The sequence below is a fragment of the Amphimedon queenslandica genome, unplaced genomic scaffold (assembly GCF_000090795.2).
Source record: "Amphimedon queenslandica unplaced genomic scaffold, v1.1 AMPQUscaffold_12804, whole genome shotgun sequence".
Classification (NCBI taxonomy): domain Eukaryota; kingdom Metazoa; phylum Porifera; class Demospongiae; order Haplosclerida; family Niphatidae; genus Amphimedon; species Amphimedon queenslandica.
The window spans coordinates 1-16368 of record NW_003546960.1 but is presented as its reverse complement, the minus strand read 5'-3'; the positions used below and the strand labels follow the sequence as shown (position 1 = coordinate 16368).

The window sequence follows — 16368 nt, the reverse complement described above, 5'->3', positions numbered from 1 at the left end:
ATAGCCAACATTATTTAAGATCTTTAATTCACACATGACATTGTAATCTTACAAGGTCGTGACATATTGTGAGATTTTTAAGTTACATTTGATCTTGCAATCATAAAAGATCTTGTAAAAATCTTATGAACATACATTATCTTGCAATCTTGCATGATCAATTTAAATTCATGAACATAAAAGATCTTGTAAATAAGATTTTAAGTGATCTTACATGATTAAAATCATGTAAGATCATGAAAATTATTGCTAATGATCTTGCAAGATTGTGCAAGGCAAGATTTTACAAGATGCCTATCCATATGACATCTTACATTCATCTTACTGACCCTTATAATGTCACACAAGATCTTGCTAAGATTTTTTATGAGGGAATCTAATGCCTAAATCTGTTGATAAAGTACCTTTTTCTGAGCCTCCTGTCCTCCATTGCTTTCATTTTTTACCATAAGGTGTAGTGCTACAGAGCATACACATTGGCACGTGCCTTTGATACGCTCACTCATTATCACACAAATACGTTAATAACATCCCCGCTGCCGAATACATCACATTTGTATGACCTCGCTCTCAGGCCTGCGGCCCTCAGTCTTTGTCATACAAATGCAATGTATCCCTAGTTGGGGTGTTATAATGTTTAATTAAAAATGTTTATCTATTGCTTTGTACTAATTCTGCATAACAATATATTTATTGTAGTGTGTTTCAAGAACTTTTAGAGAAGGCTCAAAATTCATTAGAAGCAGTGGCACAGTGCTTTCTTGATAAGGTATAATGCATGTACTACAATATTTTTTTATTTATACTATCAGCACTCTGAATTTAAGCTCTATGTCAGCTATTGTGAAAATAAACCAAAGTCAGAGTCTTTTATCTGGACTTATATACATCAAGGAGGCACTTTTTTTAAGGTTGTTATAAGTATGATGTAGTTCTGTCATTGTTATTTAATGCAGGATTTGCAGCTGAAACTTGGATTTAGAGAAGATATAGCATCATTTTTGATTAGACCAGTTCAGCGCATTACAAAATACCAGTTATTGTTAAAAGACCTTCTCAAATCATCTCAAAAAGCTGGATGGAATGTGCCTTTGTTAGAGCAAGCCTTGCAGTTAATGCAAGATGTGCCTAAGCAAGCAAATGATGCAATGGCTTTAAGCATGATTGTGGGCTATCACGGAAATATTCATGCTAATGGGCAGATAGTGTTACAAGTAAATGAAATTGATAGTGAAATTACAACCTGGGTTGAAACTAGTCCCAAAGTCATACCTACATGTAGGATTGCTTTCACCCACATGTGATATTTTGATATTTGTGTACACGATTTGTATGTCACATTGACATTTCTTCTATACATGCATTGGAGAAATAAAACTTAAAACTCATTAGCAGTTAGCATCTAAACTACCCGTTCTACTTATACTAAATGAGTGTGGCCACACCTTATTGCATGAAAAGCGCAATTAAAATGATTTGTTACAAGGAGAACAAGTCTTAAGCTTTCTAGCAGCAATATAAAAGAGATACTGAACACAGAGATACTGGACACAGATACTGTATGAAGACTGAGTCTTAAAAAAGAAATGAAATGACTGCTTTGTGTGCAATGTGGTGAAAACAATCTTAGGAGTTTTTCACTATAACTTGCTCTTTCTATTTACAAATTGTAGGATGAATTTACTGTTTATGAAAGGGCGAGGTGGGCTGTTGGGGCTCATCGTCATGTTTTCTTACTTGACCTAATGATGATAATTACAAAAGAAAAAGATAATGATGGACTTTATGTTTTTAAAGATTTTCTAAAAGTTAGTGCATGCATATGAGCCATAGTTCTTCATCAGTAAATGTCTAGGTACATAATATGACTTTAACTGAAAAGCAAGCTGATAGTCCTTGTCGTTTTGCTGTTGGAACTGGCCAAATTGGTGACTGGGACAAATATTACATACTGGAGGCTTCTAGTACAGAAAAAAAGCAAGAATGGATTCGCACCATTAAAGAAATTCTAAATCAACAATTTGAAATGTTGAAAGGTGAGCAAAATGATTGTTTCTAATTGTTTGACTAATGTTACTTTAGCTCTTAAGCAGCCAAGTGCTCGTAGCCGGAGCAGTACTGTTGAAATTGATATTTTGCCACAGAAGTACATTATTCTATTAAATAATCACTTTACTTGATGAGTGTTTAGGAGATGCTCGCCATGTCATGACTCACTTTCTAAACACTCAGATGTGTTGCAAGACATGAGTGACTCTAGTTTAGATGAACTTGGTTCAGACGATGATATCAGTAGTACTGGAAATCAAGAAAATGGTACTGAAGAAGCAACAGTATGACATACCTCCTATGCTTTCTGTCACTGATATGCTTTTCAGAAGGAAAAATTTAATCTCTATGTTGCAGAGGAAGACTGTCCTGCACCTATTCAAGGACAATATATTTTTAATTTAAAAAAAGGCCAAGTTTGTTTTGCTAAATTGACAAAGTTTTCAATGCTTATATAGGTTTATGATGTCATCAATTCAATGGGAGATTGGTGGCTTGCCAGAATACTTAAAAGTGATTCAATTGGGGAATATGCACCTGGCACTGAAGGTTGGGTACCAAGAACATTTATGGCACCTTATTGTGGGGAAAGTCCAATACTAAGTGAACCAAGTATGATGCTATTGATATTGTTGACTTTGACATCATTTTTTTAGCTAAAGATAGTAAATTCAATTTAAAAGAAAGTGGCAGCAACGCAAGACATAGGTGAGTTAGGCACTATTATAAGGTAATCAAAAAATATTATGTCATCATCAGCTTAACATCAATGAAGCCTGAACGAAGTAAAAAGAAGTCTAAGAATATGTTCAGTTCTCCAGTAAGTAATATTTGTATGTGTTTTATTTTAAAATGGACCTTAAGCAATTGACAGTATAATTAATGCACACCTTTGATGTGGATAAAATTGGTAGATTTTATTGAGTGAACGTGTGACTTTGGGCTCTGTTTTGTTGTGTCACTTTCGTCATTCCTTTGCTCCTTGTAAAAATTAATTCCCAACAAAACCTAGTGAAGTTTTTTCCAAGATCCTGATAAGATTCAGGGGTGTATGTAGGAATCTGGCGAGGGGCGCTCTAGGGTAAGAGGTGGAAGGGGAAGGGGTGGTGGCGCACCAAGTGTGCCGATTTTTTGGCCACACCCACTTTATCCTCATGGATTCCCATGGAAATTGCCGTATAATTACTATATAACCAAGTTTTCAATAGCTACCAGATTTTTTAATGTTAACATACCTGCTAAACTTGAAGTGCTAGTAGACTGTGTAGATGTACTTGTAGAACTGGATTGGCATTGGCTGCTCTTTTTGTGAAAGTAAACTAGCCATTAGCGACAGTACGAGCCAATCCGTAAAATACCGCATTTTGGACTGAAACGGTAGAAGGTGTTGCCAGTATCACGTGACGTTCAAATGAATTATAATGAGTAAAATAACAAAAAATTATGTTTTGAAATTAAAGTTTTATTGAATTGGTTTTCATCAAATCTTTCACATTACAAAACCATAGATAAAGAGAGCAAAAAGTACTAAGAAAACTGAGAGAGCAAAAACATGAAATAATATATTCAAGTACAATTGAAGCACAAGTAATCATCATCAATATCACAAGAAGCACATGCTACATGAACCCATAAGTTGCATTTGCTGCATTCAATCCAGTCAACTATGTCAGAATTATCTTGATCGCTATCTTGTTTCTTACAAATACCACAAACTTCAACCCTAACACTGTCCATTGTTTCTTTTGAACACTCTTCTTCTCTACTTGGTTTAGCCCATCGACTTAGACTTTTCCTTTTCTTTTTTGTGCTATGAAACCGAAGTTGTTTCTCAAAATTGGAGTTAGGTGCAGGCCATTTCTTAACATTTATAGAGGAAATTGTGGATGGTGTTACTTCTCTTGATGCTTTTAAAACACTAATGGCTGATGTAAGATGACTGCACACAGTATTAATAATTTCATATGAACTTTCTTTTCTGGCAAGTAGTTGTAGCTCAGACACTTTGTCTTGAAATACCTGTTTGGATGAAATAAGTGACTTAGCAGCTGCACTGGACGACTGTAGGAGCTCCTTATAGTATTCCAACCCAACTGTAGAATCGTTATCCACCTTTTCTAACCCATACTCCTTATCCACCTTTTCTAACCCATACTCCTGGTCCTCTGTAACTGTTGTATTCTCTTCTTCAGTAGCTCTCTCACAATTGTCAGACTGTGCCAGATTTCTTTCCAAATTATTAAAGGCAGGTGAAATTCCATTATCTTCCATCATATTTTGAGATTCATTTACAATCTTCTGTCTGTCATTATGTAGTTGCATATGAACTAGGTGAGTATGCTTACAGACTGTATAATGAACTGCATGATCCACACATGAGCAAACATACATATGAACACAGGCCCCACAGTTAGGACACTTCAACTGACAATCACATGACTCTTTAGAAAGATGGACAGTATAAACGGCATTATTTGAACAACTACGCACATTCCATGTATTTTCAGACAAAAAAGATGCTGCTACACCACTGTTCTTCATGACTATAGCTGTTTGACAACGTTTACGTATCTCACATTTTCTATGGGTCCTTTTTCCAATCTCATCTTTTCTCATTGCTTCAAGGATTAGATCTCGAGATATCTTTAATAATGTAAACAATAATTTATCAACTCGGCAATTCTGCTTCTTTTCAAAATAAACAGTTTTTAATTTCCTGTGAAATGCTTCAACAAACATGTTGGTGTTCACAGGTGCTCTTTTTCTAAAGCAAAATGCCCATTTCTAAATCAAAGATAAATATGTTTCATTAAAATATACACTAAACTTTGGATGTTTCTGTATCATGTGAGAGAGCACTTTCTGAAGTAGTACTTGAAAATTGGCCTCTTCCGTTTCCTCCAACAAAACTCTTAAGTGGTGATATAGTTCAATTCGGTCTTCATTTTTCGCAATATTCGCAATCAATCCTTTCCGCCAAGCTTTGTCTAAATGCCAAGTACAATACAAGTGCTTTGTTTCCCCACGACCAAAGACCCCAATCCAAGCTGTAAAAAATTGATCAGCCATATCTGACATGAATATGATTGGATTAATGGGACCTATTATTGCATGTATAGGCTTTAGAAACTCTCTCAAAAGGGCTGCATCAGTTTGATTAGCAATAGCCCATGCCACTGGAATGCCCTCACCATGATCATCTACAACTAAAACAGTAATGAGACTGAAGTCATATACAGTTGTACTGTGAGTGTCATCCATACATATTACTTTATCACCATATTTGAGCTTCATGTCACGCTGGTATTTGGTCTGAATAGCAAGTAGAAAATCTTCATTTCCCAAATTATCACATTCATTCTCCTGGTTGATACCTTGATTTTTAAAGACTAAGACTTGATTATATGGCATTTCTTGCATTTCAGCCACCCACGCAGACACACTAAACAAATCATTCTGATGCTTTTTGATACTATGTACATTCAGTTGGGATTGAATATTGTATACGTCTTGATGTGACATCAAATGTTCTCTTTTGATGGAACCAGTCACTTCATCACGGACATCATCCAATATTCTGTCAATGGAAACACCCATTTGTAGCTTAGCAGCAATACGCATTGTTGTTTCAGATGGTGTTTTAAGATGACATATATCCAAAGTGTGTCCAATATGATGATTGCAATGTGTCACCGTCACTTTCCAGTTACTGTATCCTCTGACACCTGCATGTTTGCTGTACAGAACTGGTTTATTTTACAGGAACCTTGGGTTTTAAGAGCTTTAAGGTCTTTCCCTTGGCTTTAAAGACTCCAGAGTGATGGCAATAATAGTATTGTTTGCGATTCAATCCTTGAAGACGGCAACCACTATCTTGGACATAAAGTGAATCAGATGACTACTCTTCTTGCTTTTTCCACAGATAAAACTCTTTCATAGATTCAAATGAGAGTTTATTGATTGGAACTTTCTCATTGTGGGACTTCTCCAGATGATGGATCAAGCTAGTCAAAGTTATAAATCTATATAATTATATAAAAGGCAAAAAATTGATAAAGGTACAAAAAGCCTTACTTATAGGTCTACCCAAAATACAAAGCAGGTAAGTAAATGTAGTGCTACGTACCCAGCAAAAAAATCTTACGTAAGATCTTACTTAAGATCTTATGAAACCTTACAAATGATCTTGCATGTTTAATCATGCCTGTTCTTGCAAGATCATTAGACAAGAAGTTCCAAAATCTTGCCAAGATCTTATGATAAATCTTGCCAAGATCTTATGATAAATCTTGCCAAGATCTTATGATAAATCTTGCCAAGATCTTATGATAAATCTTGCCAAGATCTTATGATAAGTCTTACATGATCAGGCATGGTCTGACGATTAATCTTACATTATTAGTCAAGATCAGGAACTAAATCTTACATGATCAGTCAAGATCAGGAATGAAATCTTACATTTTCAGTAAAGATTTAGAATTAAATCTTACATTATCAGTCAAGATCTGGAATTAAATCTTGTATGATCTTTTAAGACTCTTACTTGTTATGAACTAATATCATGAAGGATATTGTAAGATCTTGTCAAAATCTTGAAGAAATAGTTAAGTTCGGATTCGGGATTCCAAGCATATCCCATAGTATTAAAATGACTGCAATTGTAAGATCTGAGCAAGAACTTACATTGCTTAAATACATAATAATGATGTCATTATAGCTTAATTAAGTTTAACTTTGTTGAAAGTTTGCTTTCTTTATATGCTCATACTTTTGTAAAGGCTATCGTGGGTTGTCAACTACTTCCTGTGACATCACGCAACTTGTAAGATCTTTCAAGATCTTGTATGACTTAAAATGATGTGAAGCGTAAGATAATTCATGTAAGATCTTAAGTAAGATCAGGCCTGTACATCTTATCAGTGATATTGTAAGATAAGTCATGTAAGATCTTAAGTAAGATCAGGCCTGTACATCTTATCAATGATATTGTAAGATAATTCATGTAAGATCTTAAGTAAGATCAGGCATATACATCTTATCAGTGATATTGTAAGATAAGTCAAGTAAGATCTTAAGTAAGATCATGCCTGTATATAGTAGCTAAGATTGATCCAAATAAGATCTTATAAGGTTGTTCTTAATTCTTATCTCACCTTACTTTATCTGATCAGATAATACAAGATCTTAGTAAGATTTTTTTGCTGGGTAGTATTACTTGTAGCTGCTCCTCTCCATCTCTCTTTCCCTGCCCACTCCAATTCGATCTCCAACATACTTCTCAGAGCAGTTAGGGCACGAGATTCAACTTTCTCTTAAGTTTTCCTTAGATGATTCATCAGGGTGCTTCTTAGCAATGTGTTTGTTTTGAGGGGTCCGCAACGAAAAAAAATCTGGTACACTTTGGGGAAAGTCCAAAAATTATGATCCGGGAATCCAAAATAATCTTAAAATCTAGTAGAGTATCAAGATAATCCAAGAATCCAAGAAAATAATCCAAAATCCACTGAAATCTGCCAAAAATTCAAAAATCCAGTGGATTAATCCATGGAAATCCAAAAATCCAGAGAAAATCCTAACCAGTATCCGGAAAATTACTGAAGACTGTTTTATTATCCATTATTAATTAAACAAAACATTAATAAAAACATTAATTAATAAGTCATTAGTGATAGTGGTTTTTCAGTTAGTATAATGATTCTAAAATAGGAACAAACAGTACATCTCAGCAGTCACAAGTACTGAGTGTGAAACCAAGCATGAACATGCATCGATACTAAATATAGCAGTTTGAGCTGCTATATTTAGTAGTAGTGCATGCTAAAAGCAGAGCTACTGAAACTTTAAAGTCTTTGTGATAGTCAAACTTCCTTGCTCTCAATTCCTTCTTCTCTCGATTCCTTCTTCTCATTTGCTCTTTCTTTCCTGATCCTTGATCTTATCTCAAGTTACTGGCAGGGTAACAGAAACAGCATTTTGGTCTAAAGACTGAATTTGTCTGAAAAACCTAGGGTAAGATAAAGCCAATAATGTTCATGTTATGAAAACAACTTTAAAAAATCTAGCATAGATAATTCCAAGGATACTTCACCATCCTCAGTTCACTCCGTTGAATACTATTTCTCGACTCTATAATATCAGAATTATTTAGAGTAAGATCAATAATGAGACAAATAATGACAAATCACAAACTTATTACAAATTATCCACATGTAGATTTAAAACTTAGCTTGACATACTATTACTCAATTAGCTGTAGTGATAGCAAGCAACCTATCTTTAGCAGCTATGGCAGAGATTAACAGGTAAAATAGCTGTATACTCACACAATCCAAAACTCACAACTTCTGTGCTCCATAGTGACCTATATAATGAAGATAATGCCATGGATCAAATGAAAAGAAAATTGCCTCGGTACATTTGTAACTGTTTTGAAGAGGCAGGTTATGAAACAGCAGATGCTATATGTGAGATGGACGATGAGTCTATAACTGACCTTGAGAAATATATTGATGAGAGAAAGGATGAACTGCTACATTGTATGCGACGAAATAAATGTATGTCCGAGCCATTCAAATTTCCTCCAGGACACCATGTTATTATCAAGAAGTTCATTTCATCCTTTAAGGGCCAACGATTATCCGTTCAAGCAATATCTGGCCCTCCAGCAAAAAAATGCAAAGCATCATCACTAGTATATGATGAGACTACATCATCACAAGCTCCACAGACACAAGTACCTGAAACAAAACAAACAGTCACTAATGATATCAGATGCAAAGTACAGAAATGGGTTAAAGATTATAATAAAGGAGAGCTTAACACTATGACAGAGGGGGATGATTACAGTATAGCTGTAAGTGAGCCAAAATCAAACTCTTCCATTTGTGAAACATCTATATCATGCAAATGTGGAAAGTCATATACAGTCAATATTGGGCCAAAAGTTCACTGTATGATCAATAATTGGTCAAAGCACGTAAGAAAGTGCCTAAGAACACCAAAAGACCAATCCAGACCAGCAACAGAAATAACTCATTTCTTTTCCCGACATCATTTGGCACTTACTGGTAATACGACATTATCCACAAATGAAGCAACAGCTGAGGAGGCAACATCACAATCGCTCTTCCCGATTACTCACTGTTCACAGTCCAATGATGACTCTCCACCATTAGAGTTGTTTCCTACCGAAATAGCAACTGAAAGTTATCATGCAGCTGAGTATACCAATGAACATGTATTACAAGATCAATCATTGATCGATAACTTGCAGGTGCCCCCTCTTCAACCAATTCCTACAGCATCGCCTCTTTCTCACTCCCCTTCTCCTTCACTATTAACAATGCCATCTCAGTTGCCATCAGAGCAGTCATTACAATCCAAACAAGAAAAATCTTCAACAAACCAGGTTTTTTAATTAGCCCCTCCTCTGTTTTAAGAGGAGGGGTTGAAATTGAAAAACAGTCTTCAAACTGGTCCCGATCTCGTACTGCTCGAAAACTCAGAAAATTAGAAATAGCAGGAGCTAATCCAGAACAGTATCAAATTACTGATTACTACAACCCAATAAATAAAATAGCTTACTTAGTAAAACAGAATGAGAAACTGCATTCAATTATTTCCTCAATAGCCACTTCTTCTCAAGTAACACCTGCAAAAAATGATAACGTAATGCCAATATTAAAACATCTCATGGAAAATGCTCAAAAAAATATTGGAAAACAAGATCGTCAAAGAAGACATTCGCTAATTTTGAAAAAATTTTCCACTTTGCTACTCATAAATTCTGGTTCAATGGCATACGATTTTATACATAGAAATATGCCAGAAGCATTGCCATCACTTCGCACAGTCCAAAATGTAATTTACAGAGAATATGTACCTTTGCGTGAAGGATATTTTCGCTTTGATGATCTACTACAGCATCTTGTGAAACACAAAGCTCCATTTATGGTTGCTCTGGCTGAGGATGCGACTAGAATCATTAAAAATGCTGAGCATGATGCAGTTTCAAATACATGTGTGGGTTTTGTTTTACCAGTTAATAGAGATGGCTTACCTTTACGTAATTCCTTCAATGTTAATACATTTGAAGATATTGAGAGTTATTTTCAGCAGCATACTATAGCAAAATATGCTTATGTATACATGGTGCAATCTCTGAAAGAGGGTGTTCCATCCTTCTGTTTGGCCTGCATTGGGAGTGACAACAAGTTTTCAGCCACTGATGTACTACAGAGGTGGAAATATATCAACAAAGAGCTGTCTCTTAGAGGAGTACGTGTCGTCAGCTTTGCAGCTGATGGAGATTCAAGGCTGATGAGGGCTATGCATGTTACAACACATCTAATATCAAATAACACCAATCTTTCTCTAAATAATGACACCACACCTCTCCCAATACTCCAAGGAAATCTTTCAATAAAAAGATGGTTATTTACTAATTTGTATGCACTTTTTTGTGTACAGGATATGGTACATGTAGCAGTCAAGTTTAAAACAAGACTGCTAAAGCCGTCAATATTACTACCTATGGGAGATTATATTGCTACTAGTGCTCACCTACACATTCTTACAAACATATATGGGAAAGAGAAACATGGGATGAGAAGGAGAGATTTAGACTCTAGAGACAAGCAAAACTTTGCAGCTATTGAGCATTTAATGAGAGCATCTACACTCCTAGAAAACATACCTGATGCAGTAGGTACCAAAGTATACCTTGAAATTGTCGATGCTTCAGTAAACAGCTACCTTGACAAAAGTTTTTTTCCTAAAAAAAGAATCAATGATATATGGTATGCTGTTTTCTTTCTCCGTTACTGGAGGGAATGGATTCACCAACATCGAGCATTTACAATAAAGGATAACTTTATCACATCAAATTGCTACACATGTGTAGAGTTAAATGCTCATTCTCTCCTGGCATATGTCATTTCCATAAGGGATATTTATAAAGCACCAGAATGTTTCACACCCTGGCAAATGGGATCGCAAAGTGCAGAGAAAATATTTCAATCATTAAGGAGCATGCAAGGCACATTCCCTTCAATTGTGAATTTTACCATGCTTGGAATGCTCCAAAGGTTACATAAATTAGCTATCAAAGAAGATTTGGAATCTGAATCTGAAAGAGAAAGTCATGGTATTCATCTTGCAAGGCTTGAAGGTCATAAGAAAAAAACTGGACATGGAAAAGTAAGCCCTTCTGACTGGAATTTGACAGATGAATGTATATTTGTTGCACTAAAAGAAGCAGAGGAAAGAGGCAAGTCAGCAGTTTCAAAACTTGGCATGGCAGATGAATTAAAAAGGGTCAACAAATGGGAAATTCCTCCTAAACCTAGTAGCATAATGAGCACCTGGAATGACGATGATGACGATGATGAGAAAGAAGAATATGAAATTGAACATAATGGCATAAATGAACCTAATGAAGCTGAAGATTTAAAGGACATTGTCAGTGATTTGGAAAAACTTCATGCCAATAACGCTATTGATAATGAACTTTTGAAAAAAGGGCAATCTATGGCCAAAATGGTGAGCATAGACATACCTTCAGTAGCAATTCCAATGTATCAGAATAAAATGATGACACCAGATAAAGATCCCAACAACTCCCTTTTTGTACCAGTCATTGTTAAAGGCAGGAGTATCTTCATCCGTAAAAAAAACAGCAGTATGGCTACTCAATGATGGAGAGAGGGTGTCCAGTGACAGAATCTTCCGTGTTCGATCACAACAGCCAAATGAATCCAAAGAGACTACCAAGCTTTCAACAATAATGTCAGATTGAGTCGAAAATCAACCACTCATCAGTAGTCATGTGGTACTAGGTGACTTCTTTGTCTTTTACGATGGTACAGAACCTAAAATAGGCAAAGTGTTACAATTTCAAAAGTTTGGCACAAAAGGAAAAAAGGTCAACTACAGAGCAAACTATGCCCCAGTTGGTGACAATTTCAAATTACTATGTACGTGGTATACTATTGATACCAAATCATGGCAATGTCACATGACAACAACTGAAAGCGTGTACATATTAATAGATGATTACAAATTCACATTAACGGTAGGGTACATCGAAAATCTAGTTCAAGATAAAGAACTAGGTTTTAAATCAGCCCTCCTTTCACTAACCAATGAATTTAAAGTTACTCCAGAGTGTATGAACTACATTGCCTCAGCTTGTGAAAAAAGCACCTCGACTTCTCTCATGCCCAGTCAAGCATCAACTTCTGGTTCAGCCTCAAACCCTATGATAATTGATGGTGATCCTAAATCAAATGAAACACAGAATGTTTGGGTTACAATTGAGAAACTACTTTTAAAAGTAAAAGATAAATTGGATATTGCAAATGAAAGAAGGATCACTGATGTCCACATATCGGCTGCACAGTTTTTACTAAAAGCTAGTTTTCCTCACTTGAATGGCCTACAGTCCACTTGCTATCAACTCACGAGACACCTACACAATGTTAAAAATTTAATACAAGTGTTGCACGTAAGTAATAACCATTGGGCAGTTGTCAGTTCCATTCCATCTGAAAATGATTCAGAGTGCTGCCTGAATTATTATGATTCAGTGTACTCAAAACTTCCGGAAAATTCCGAGCGAATTTTATCGTTTCTCCTAGCTGAGAATGGCTTCATTCAAGTAAAAGTGAACTGTGTTCCAGTTAAAAAACAAAGTGGCTCCTCAGACTGTGGTCTTTATGCCATTGCCAATGCGACGGCCCTGGCCAATGGTATAGACCCTCAGAGTTGTGTCTATCGACAAAATGAAATGCGGCAACACCTTATTCAATGTATCAGTAACAAAAAAATGACACTATTCCCCATCTCACAAACAAAACACCACATAACTACCTCGTTTTTCCAAATAGTTATATACTATTGTCCATGCAAGAGGGAAGATGATGGGCGTAAAATGGTTCAATGTGAGGTGTTGCAACTGGTATCATGAAGATTGTATCCCACCATTCAGTGAAGACAAATCATGGCTCTGTGAAAGTCGAGGTATCGGTAAAAGTTGTCCAGCACTCTGACAGATCTGTGATCTATTAAAACATAAACAGGCCTTTATTTAGACCATTATTGTATATACATGTACATGCACACAGCAATAATTTATGTCAAAATAAATTAATAAAACAGAACACACCTTATTACACACCCATATTTGGACTATCCAGGCCTAAAATCCAGATAAAAAATCCAAAAATCCAATTATCCTACCAAAAATCCAATTATCCTACCAAAAATCCAAAATAAGTATCAGTAAATCCAATAATTCAAGTGAAAATCCATATGAAATACTTGAAAATCCAGTAATCTAGGAAATCCAAAAAAAATCTAAAAATCATGGAGAATCTGGTAAAAATCCAAGTGGATTTTTTAGGATTTTAAATCTGGTACACTTGAGGGTCTCGTTGCGGACCCCTCGGTTTGTTTAGGGAAGACTGAATTTTGTAGCAAGAACTACAATGAGGACATTGTTTGCTTGCCTCCGTGCTCCACCATATGACTAGGTCACGTGATATAAGCCACACCTTTCACTGTGTAGGGCAAAAATTTGGTAGTTTACGAATTGGCTCGTACTGTCGCTAATGGCTAGTGAAAGTAATTGAAGAGACATTATTTACAGCTGGTAGTGATTAGTGGTTCTGTGGTTGCTTGTACAAATTAACACATGTGCATAGGTGTGGTGTGGCTACTGTGCATGTGTGGTGGTATGTAAATTGAAGGTGTTGTCAAAGAAAATGGCTGCTCAGTAGGATTTCATGGATTGAAGTCAAAAGCTGATTCATCACAAATAAAAGACAAAAGATCACAAAGGACTCTAAGAAGAAACCTATAGTGGTACTTAGAATGCTTTTAATTTATTTTTATGGCATAAATGTATGTCTTGTTGATAGTTGATCAGTTCTCAGCCAAGGGCTGAGGGGGGCTCAAGCACCATTCAGCCCCATGCTAGAAATGCCCCTGAGATTCTTGCTAATAATATGCAAGATCTTAATTAATTTTGGAAGAAGATTCTTGCATGTCAAATAATGAAAGCTCTTGCTGTCAAGATTCATGCAAGTTCATGCAAAATCAATTATGAGATCTTGTCAAGATCCTTACAAATTATAGCAAGATCCAGGGCATACCTAAGGGTGGGCTTGTGTGGGCATGTGCCCTATCAACTCAAAAAATTATTTTGTATATTAGTCCTATTAAAAGTATTACTCACTTTATTATGATGAAAGCAATGAGACAAGACTAGCACAGCTAATAGTTTTAGGCAGTGTAAATATGATGTTAACATGGTAGAGACTTCCATAATTTAGGCTGCCATTTTTGTAATAATAACTACTATTAACCAATCTGTTATTAGACTTTTTACTTAATTATTTAAATTAAAATTAATTGAGGGAAAAATGACTAAGAAACTGTACTGAGTCTTTTTGAATGTCTCCCCAAGGCCAGTACTACTACTAATGAAGAAAATATAAGCATTGAAGAACACGTCTTAGCTTATGTCTTAGCTTAATTTAGGGGCGGATTTAGGCGGGTGCTGAGGGTGCTTGAGCACCCCCATTAGCCCAAAGAGTCAGCATTTCTTTCTTCTGCTTCTTTAAGCTCTGGTGTCTCATATCACTGCTAAGTGTCTTAAGAAAGTTATTCAACACGCTTGACAATCATTTCAGCCTCAATTTCAGCATTTTCCAGTGCTTTAAAGGGCAGTAAGAAGCGGCAAAGTGCCTGAAATCACCGTGACTGCGCCTATATTATTCAAAAAAGCGCAAGCTAAGCTAAAGGGTGGAAAACAATATTTTAGCGCAGTAAAACGAAATGTAGTCAAAATCGCGGTGCGTTTTGTGCGCCGCATCTTTTCCTTCTCTATCCGACCAACTCTCATAGCTTAGATACGCTCCTGGCAAGATCTAACTTGATTTTTAAGCAAGGATCAAGTAAGACAGTGGGAGATCTTTCTCTCAAGATTCTATTAAGTTGTTGTAAATCTAAAGCAAGGTCTTTTTAAGTTTCTATTAAATTATACATTAAGATCAATAAAGATAGTGAGAAACTAAAAGTATATGGTCACTATGGTGTCACTCCTATGGTGTTTGGGAGGTGTTAGGCTTACCTGGCCAATCTGAATTGAAAGTAAATTTAGATCAATGTGGCCGTGAGCAAGTGTGAAAATTATCATGGGATTTTGGAGTCCCTTCAAAACTTGATAAATGTGTTTGTAAGTTGTATAGGATTTCAATATTTATCCATGATTTTACACTTTCATTTTAAAAATAGCATTGTTTTATTGTTAAGGTGTGATTAGGGGTATGGCTTTTTTGATATTGATACTGCTGTTCCTAAAATTATGATACATGCAGACACTATTTGAGAATGGCTCAGTATTGATTGTATTGCTAATATTTTGATGGTATTGCCAACCACCATGAGTGAACTGCAATTCTTTGTGAAAGATCTAATGCTTGTCGCTAATCTTGTTTAATCATTGTGTTATTAACTGTGTGATCAATGAACAATTAGTTGGTATGTGATCATAATTATAATAAGCAGGAAAAACTGGACTACAGGATTTTAGGGAAGATGAATATTGTCAGTGCTTCTTGAACTAGGATTTATGAAACTATATCTTTGTGCAATTTCACTGAATTATTGTAGAAAGAGAATTCCTTCTGCATTTCTACTGATGTAATATTGCTTGTTTTAACTTCTCTCTCGAAGTGACTGTACATTTATGTGCTGGTGTAACTTATAATAATAAGAAAATAAAATGTAAATTATGAACTAGTATTACCATGGTAACCTGAAGAAATAATTTAACAATAAGAGTGATACAAACAAGCTAAGTCCCAAAAAAGATTGAGTGAATTTACTTCACTTTTTTGTAAAAAAGTAATGAAAACAAATGTAAGAACAACTAACCCATGCTAGCTAATTATGAAGTAAAAATTTTACAAGGTTGTGCAAAATCCACTCTACTTTGCAAAGTGGTCCTAATTTTTTACATAATAACTTTGACAGCACAATGTAGAGGAGAATTTGTGTCATGAGAGTAGGATTTTCGTTTTGTATTTTTGTTGGCATATGTCAGTTATTGGATATCCTACTGTAGTATATTACTCTTATAGATACGATTATTCACAATCAAAAGATCCAAAAAGTAACCACAGAATCAAACATTTATATACTACAACACAAATTAAGAAATACTTTCACATTAACACAAATTATTATGAAAGGACCTACTACAGACAAGACATGCAACCAATGATTAAGTCTAGGCATACATTACAACACATTACA

General features: G+C 35.4%; 1 protein-coding gene and 1 long non-coding RNA gene across 3 annotated transcripts in view; one reads left to right on the top strand and one right to left on the bottom strand.

Annotated features, from left to right (window-relative positions):
* LOC100633528 (kalirin-like) overlaps positions 1–13403 on the top strand; it is a 22332-nt gene extending 8929 nt beyond the window's left edge. The window contains exons 26-37 of the mRNA XM_020002915.1: positions 700–769; positions 813–911; positions 957–1214; positions 1674–1808; positions 1856–2036; positions 2083–2146; positions 2192–2333; positions 2379–2465; positions 2508–2661; positions 2706–2757; positions 2809–2869; positions 12936–13403. Coding sequence (XP_019858474.1) covers positions 700–769; positions 813–911; positions 957–1214; positions 1674–1808; positions 1856–2036; positions 2083–2146; positions 2192–2333; positions 2379–2465; positions 2508–2661; positions 2706–2757; positions 2809–2869; positions 12936–13097 — 1465 coding nt within the window. The 3' untranslated portion in view covers positions 13098–13403. The remainder of the gene's footprint in view (positions 1–699; positions 770–812; positions 912–956; positions 1215–1673; positions 1809–1855; positions 2037–2082; positions 2147–2191; positions 2334–2378; positions 2466–2507; positions 2662–2705; positions 2758–2808; positions 2870–12935) is intronic.
* On the bottom strand, positions 12123–12929 carry LOC109586710 (uncharacterized). 2 transcript variants are annotated; one of them, XR_002187189.1, is made up of 3 exons: positions 12566–12929; positions 12375–12517; positions 12123–12326 (listed from the first exon to the last, which is right to left on the bottom strand). It is a non-coding gene; the product is annotated as an uncharacterized LOC109586710 (long non-coding RNA). The 2 variants fall into 2 exon arrangements; XR_002187190.1 differs by having other exon boundaries at positions 12124–12326; positions 12476–12517.
* Positions 13404–16368: the final 2965 nt, after the last annotated feature.